The 6611-nt window shown below is 34.2% G+C and overlaps 1 protein-coding gene across 2 annotated transcripts; it reads left to right on the top strand.

Annotated features, from left to right (window-relative positions):
• The first annotated feature begins 464 nt into the window (after positions 1-464).
• On the top strand, positions 465-6088 carry LOC145059099 (receptor-like protein EIX2). Of its 2 annotated transcripts, XM_079006967.1 has the most exons (3): positions 465-697; positions 1429-5084; positions 5845-6088. In XM_079006967.1, exon 2 carries the CDS (start codon positions 1819-1821, stop codon positions 4639-4641), a length of 2823 nt encoding a protein of 940 aa, XP_078863093.1. In that variant the 5' UTR covers positions 465-697; positions 1429-1818; the 3' UTR covers positions 4642-5084; positions 5845-6088. The 2 variants fall into 2 exon arrangements, 1 of the variants encoding a protein (XP_078863093.1); XR_013686626.1 differs by lacking the exon at positions 1429-5084.
• Positions 6089-6611: the final 523 nt, after the last annotated feature.

The following is a 6611-nucleotide window of genomic DNA, read 5'->3' as shown; positions in this document are numbered from 1 at the left end:
ACCAATTAAAATCTTTATCTTTATTTTGAAATATATAATCTATAAACAAAGACGAGCATGTCACTTAAATATCAAGTTATTATACAAAGAATGTTAAACAATAGTTCATTATACATTATTTAAAGTTTTATGTTGGTCAAATGAATAACGTTCACATTTTTTGTTTATATAGTTTGTCTTACCATGTTTAAAAAAATGCCTATGTCATATCATAAATATGCAATTGAATTATTTGGTATATAGTAATATATATTACCTATGATCTTATGGTTGTATACTTTTCAATATTTTATTTAAAGTAAAATTTAAATCATATTTTTTGATAATTTATATAAAATTCTTAACTTCTAGTTAATTGAATTATTTCATTCTTATTATATTTTTTCTAATATAAACAACTATTAATGGATTTTAAGAAATGAAATGGTGAAAAAAAACATTTTTCATGATATATCATTGGGCATTTTCTTTCTTGAGCAAACATCGGGCCTGGGTCGTGTACAGAGGTTACCCACTTATCGTTTGCTGGTTTGGGTCGCGAGATGAAAACTACACAGAAAAACGATGAATTCGGCCGGTGATTGTGATTTGTGAAGCAGTAGCAGGTAAAAGAGAAATCAGCAATAAAAAGCCCCAATTCAAAGTCGATTGTTGAATATTACTGATGATATCAAACTTAATTCGTCTCCGCGATTGGGTAACCTCTTTCTCAAACTTGATTTTTTTTTCTTGTAAGCTTTTTCCGTTTTTCAAAATTGAAAATTGTATGAAGTTTAACCTCTCTACATTGGTTAATTGATTTCATAGTTTGATTTTTCTCTATTTTCCATAATATAGTTCATTAGTTCTTATAGATCTCATCGTTTCTGATAATTATAAAAGAATAATTCTAAACTAGTTGTTTTGCCTTGATGTTTATGTTAGATTTTAAGATCAGGTTCAATAATCGAGAAGGATGATATAGAAAAATTTGTGTTGTTTCTATCTGTCTACGGTAAAATAGGAAAACGTCTCCCACTCACTCTTCAGTCCTTTAGGAGTTTAGGTCCACGGTCCACCATCGTCAATCTTGTCTCTCTTTTAACATTACTGAGTCAACATTGCAGTTTTTTTCACGTTATTGAGTCAATCATTGCATTATTCTCTACGTAATACATTCTTCACGTGCCATGGGTTTCCATATTTTAAAATGATAATATTTTTTGTGGTTGTAATTTTACGGACTATCTAAAAGTGAAACTAAAAAAAAAACTGTTTACATTAATGTACGTAAACAGCAAATATAAAAAAGAGGTTTCAAAAATAAATTTATTCGGTTTAGATGAAATATATCACTTCTCAAATTTGTATTTTTGGCGATGGTTATTTTGATGCATTTGATTTTGTTATAATGAAAATAACTTCAAAATTTGATTTTGTTTCCCACAGGCACATCTGGCTCACTGGCTGGACCAATTGTCCGCAAGCCGCAAAATTTAATGATATATCCCTATTTGATTCCACCATTTCGTTTTTTAGAATTATATCACATAATTTGATGACCAAAAAATATCACAAGATTTGAAAATATATTTATACTAAATACAAATTGCCAAGACTTGTAAGTCTTCGAGCGTCTACTCTCGGCCAATTTAAATTTCATGGAAATTAAGCATTGTATGCCCCACACAAATAGGTCACCAATTTGAGTTCATCTACTTTAGTATTTCATCTTCACAGTTGGCACTATATAAACCTTCATGGGGGACATCTTCATATATGCATTAATACAAAAAACAAAAAAAAAAAAAAAAAATCACCAAGATTTGCATTAACATCATGCATCCTTTTGTTTTTATAATTTTGTCACTTCCCTTGCTACACCTTGAAACTACAACTGCCAGCCATTTGGTAGCTGTGGTAGTAAATGATAATGGTGTTACTAACAAGTGTTTAGATAAAGAGAGACATGCCCTCCTTCTTTTCAAAGCTGGCCTTCAAGACCCGGATGGTCATCTCTCTTCATGGACAGCTGAAGAAGATGACTGCTGTAGTTGGTTTGGAGTCATGTGCAACAACCAAACAGGTCATGTCACAGGGCTTGATATTAGCAACCATGGTCTTGTAGGTGAGATTAGTTATTCGTTGCTTAACCTAATCTATTTGAATCATCTTAATCTTTCTTACAATTCTTTCCATGGAGCCATTCCCACGTTCATCGGATCCATGACTCGATTAAAGTACCTTAACCTTGGCCAAAATGGTTTTCACGGAACCGTTCCTGGGTCCATAGGTTCCTTGACTAAATTAGAGCACCTCTGCCTTTTTAACAACTCTCTTTATGGAACCATTCCTCCAGAGTTTGGAAACCTCACAAACTTGAAGGTGCTTGACCTTAACTCTGTTGGAAGATGTAGATTTGAAAATCTTGAGTGGTTGTCTTCTCTATCTCATTTGGAGAGACTTGAAATGGACGGGATTTCTTTAGCCAAACAAAATCATTGGGTAGATGTGATTTTGAGTCTCCGGAAACTATCATATCTGAGTTTGGGGGGATGTGAGCTCTCACAGGTCATGCATCCATACTCTTATTCATTTCTCAACTCTTCTTCATCTATTCATACCCTTGACCTCGTGTACAACAAGCTGACATCATCCATGTATCCCTGGTTGTTCCCGTTAACCAGCAACAACCTTCTCCATCTGTATCTCTCTTACAACATGTTAGATGGGATACCCAAATATCTTGGTAAACTCTGTAGTTTGACCTCTTTATATCTGTATAACAACTCTGCAGTGGTCCAATTTCCTGATTTTCTGAAAAACCTGTCTGGATGCACATCGCTTACATTACAAGAGTTGGATGTTTCACATAGCCAGTTCAGAGGCATATTGTCTGATGAGATCCAAAAGTTTTCTTCCTTAAAAATATTGAACCTATCTGAGAATCAATTAAACGGATCTATAAGTGAGAAATTGTGGGAATTACCCATGCTTGAAAAGCTTGACGTCTCTTCCAATTACCTTAGAGGTGTTATCTCTGAAAACATTGGAAGGTCCAAGCTTTCTGTTATAGATCTTTCAAAAAACTCACTCCAAGTAGTTCCTTCCACATATCACATGTCAAACCTTTCTTATATAGAGTCTATTGATCTCAGCTCTTGCAAGTTAGGGCCTCACTTCCCCAAATGGATACAAACACTGAAAAATCCTACGCATCTTGATATTTCTGATACTGGAATTTCACGCACAATTCCTGTTAAGTTTTGGGACATGTGGCCTTCTCGATTAAGATATTTGAATCTCTCTTCCAATAACCTGAGCGGGAAAGTACCAGATTTATTATCAAATTTTGATGACAATTCAGTGATAGATTTGAGCTTTAACAATTTTTATGGTTCAATACCAAACATCTCTTCCACTTTGGTATCATTAGATCTGTCCAGGAACAAATTCTATGGAGGAATCACCTTTTTGTGCCAAATTGTTGGTGGGTTGTTACAGTTTCTTGACCTCTCCCACAACCTTCTAACCGGAAAACTTCCAGACTGTTTGTGGCATTTCAAACAACTAAATTTTCTAATTTTGGGACATAACAATCTATCTGGAATGCTTCCTCCCTCTATTGGATTTTTAATAGAACTCAAGGTGTTGTATTTATACAAGAACAACTTCTCTGGAGAGCTGCCTCTGTCTTTTTTGAATTGCACAAATTTAATTTCGTTGAATTTGGGGGCCAACAAGTTTTCTGGAAATGTGTCTGCTTGGATTGGGGAAAACTTACCAGGGTTGTATGTTCTTATCCTAAGATCAAACAACTTCTTTGGAACCATCCCTTTAGAACTTTGTCAATTAGAAAATCTTCAAATTCTAGACTTGTCAGCAAACAATCTCCATGGAACCATCCCATCATGTTTGAGTAATCTTACAAACATGGTTCAAGCAGGATTCTCACAAGAACAATATGTACATCATTATTATTCATATGGAATTGATGCTGCATATGTTGACCATGCGGTGAAGCAGTGGCTAGAAGATGAACATGAATTCCTTACAATTCCAAGATTATTGAAGAGCATTGACCTGTCAGGCAACAGGTTATCAGGACAAATCCCATCTCAACTTACCAATCTTTATGAACTGATTGCCCTGAACTTATCAAAAAATGCTCTGGTTGGAGAGATTCCAAGGGAAATTGGTCAGATGGGTAACCTTTTAGTGTTGGATTTATCTAGAAACAGTTTTTCAGGGCATATACCATCAAGCATGTCTCAAATGACTTCATTAAGTTATCTAGACATGTCGTGTAATAACTTGTCTGGGAGAATCCCATCCGCTGGTCAGTTGCAGCTCTTTGATCCTTCAAAATATAGTGCAAACCTGGGACTCTGTGGACCTCCCCTCACCAAAATCTGTCCTGGAGATGAAGAATTAGAAGTTCCAACCCTCATTGGTGAGAGTGACATAGATGAACATTGGGAATGGTTCTATATTGGTGGGGTATTTGGTTTTCCTATTGGATTTTGGATAGCATGCGGTGCTTTACTTCTCAATCGTCGAGGGAGACATGCATTTTTTCAGTTTTATGACAGCTTCAAAGATTGGGTTTATGTGAAGGTAATGGTGTTCATTGCAAATTTGCATAGGGTTATGCATACATAGTCATGTAAACCATGCTTCACTTGTATTTGACATGGGTTTTTAAGTCCCCATTATCAATAAAAGTGCCACTAGCACCATGGGTGGTCATTTCCCAGGGTTGTGTGAAATAAGGCATCATGAGAAGTTTTCATTTACATTATATCATATATTTTCTTGCTTATATTCGTGGGTTATTTACAAAATGGCCAAAACTGGTAAAATTGGAAAAATAGATATTCACCAAATTAACAGCCCCAGGACGTCTACGTTTTCTTGAGTAATCTTAAACCATTTGTGTAAACACAAATATTTATTCAAATCTGTTCGTTTTAAAAAAAGAGGGCTATTCTGTTAGAAAATGTGATTCCGTTAGCCAAGTAATACAAAGCACTCTGCAGTAACCAAATATCTCTTGGGATGCAGTTCCAGATGATTTTTGAGACTCTAGAGTCAGAAACAAGAAGGTATCCTCTATAATATATCTACTGCTGTTTTAATTCTTCCGTTCTTTTTTATCAACGTCAAATAGTTCTGCGTAAGCTGTTACCCTCTGTAATTTAATTCAAGTTCTTGGGGTTTACAATGTATTATCAAGTATAAAGGGATAAATGCCAGAATTAGCAACATACTTTCTTTTATTTGTTTAATTTAGCACCCTAATTCCCTTCCTTTTATGATTTTATAACAACATTGTACTTCCAATTTGTTTATTACTAAGACACTGTATATTGAAAAATCTATCTACTTATAGCATTGTACTTCTATTTTTTACCTTAATTATTGGGACATCATACTTTGAAAAGTATATCAAATTATAGCAGTGAAAATTGCTTTGAATTTGGATGACATTCATACAAGTGGATAGATATTTCAAAGTACGATGCTTTGATAGGAAGAATGAAAGTAGGATGCTATGATAAACAAATCTAGCTCCATGAAAGGAGCTCCAGTATATAACTCGAGTATAAAGGATTCAATTCATTCCCATTTCATGACACAGATTTTTTATTTATCATTATCCTGTTGTTTATAAAAATTTGTATAGTACCCGGGTCTTGATAAGACAATCGAACTCCACTAAAGGACTTTTTCAAATCACTTTGATCTATGAAATTACTTTATGACGTGACATAATGCATCTGATTTTTTTGAAATTATTTGTATTTCCTAAAAATACCTTGTTGAAATATGGACAACTAATGATTTTTTTTGGGAATATGTAAGGTTTCCAATCACTCTCAGAATGACCAAGAAATCAACTGGAGGACCTTACGGGCAATTTGAAAGATATCAAGTCGAAGTAAGCTAGGTCGGATAGGTCGGAAATTTTAAGAATGGTAGTAGGTTTGATAAATCTTTGCTTAACATGGCTACTTTGATGTCTTCTATTAACTATACTGTAATATCTAGGAATTATTTGGTGTACCCTGCACTTTGAGAGTGACATTAATATACCATGATTGCCTTCTGTTTGGTGATGTGGAATTATTTTTATGGTTCCACATGACAATGTCTATGTTAGGTTTTCCGTTCGAAATATGAGAAAATCCCATTGAATTCTTGATGGAAATGGAGTTCTGCAAACCCCGCTCGAATTAGATGTAGAGTTGAAAACATAGAGTGGTCGTTACAATTAATCAATTTCATCTACGTTGATGGAATACTTTTCTTAAAATACACTTATTGGAACACATTATTTAGTGATAAACAAAATCCAAGGCAAAGCCCATAACTTTCACGTGAATACCCTGGAAAAAACTTAAAGAGTATCAAAATTAAAAGTGTATACCCTGAAAAATATTTTGTTATGGCAACACATAACACAACCGGAAATACTAATATGTACATAACAGAGCCTCAAAATATAAAGTTATCATCCCTTTACACAACTCATCATAGTATAAGTGTGTTTGACAAAACTAGTTAGAAGTTGTTAGCTGTTAGGAATAGGATTTAATGGATGTGTTTTACTCGTTCAAAAAAATAGACTT

Source organism: Lactuca serriola, chromosome 6 (assembly GCF_051521515.1).
Source record: "Lactuca serriola cultivar US96UC23 chromosome 6, Lser_US96UC23_V15, whole genome shotgun sequence".
Classification (NCBI taxonomy): Eukaryota; Viridiplantae; Streptophyta; class Magnoliopsida; order Asterales; family Asteraceae; genus Lactuca; species Lactuca serriola.
The sequence above is the reverse complement of the archived record's forward strand: the minus strand, read 5'-3'. Positions and strand labels throughout refer to the sequence as shown.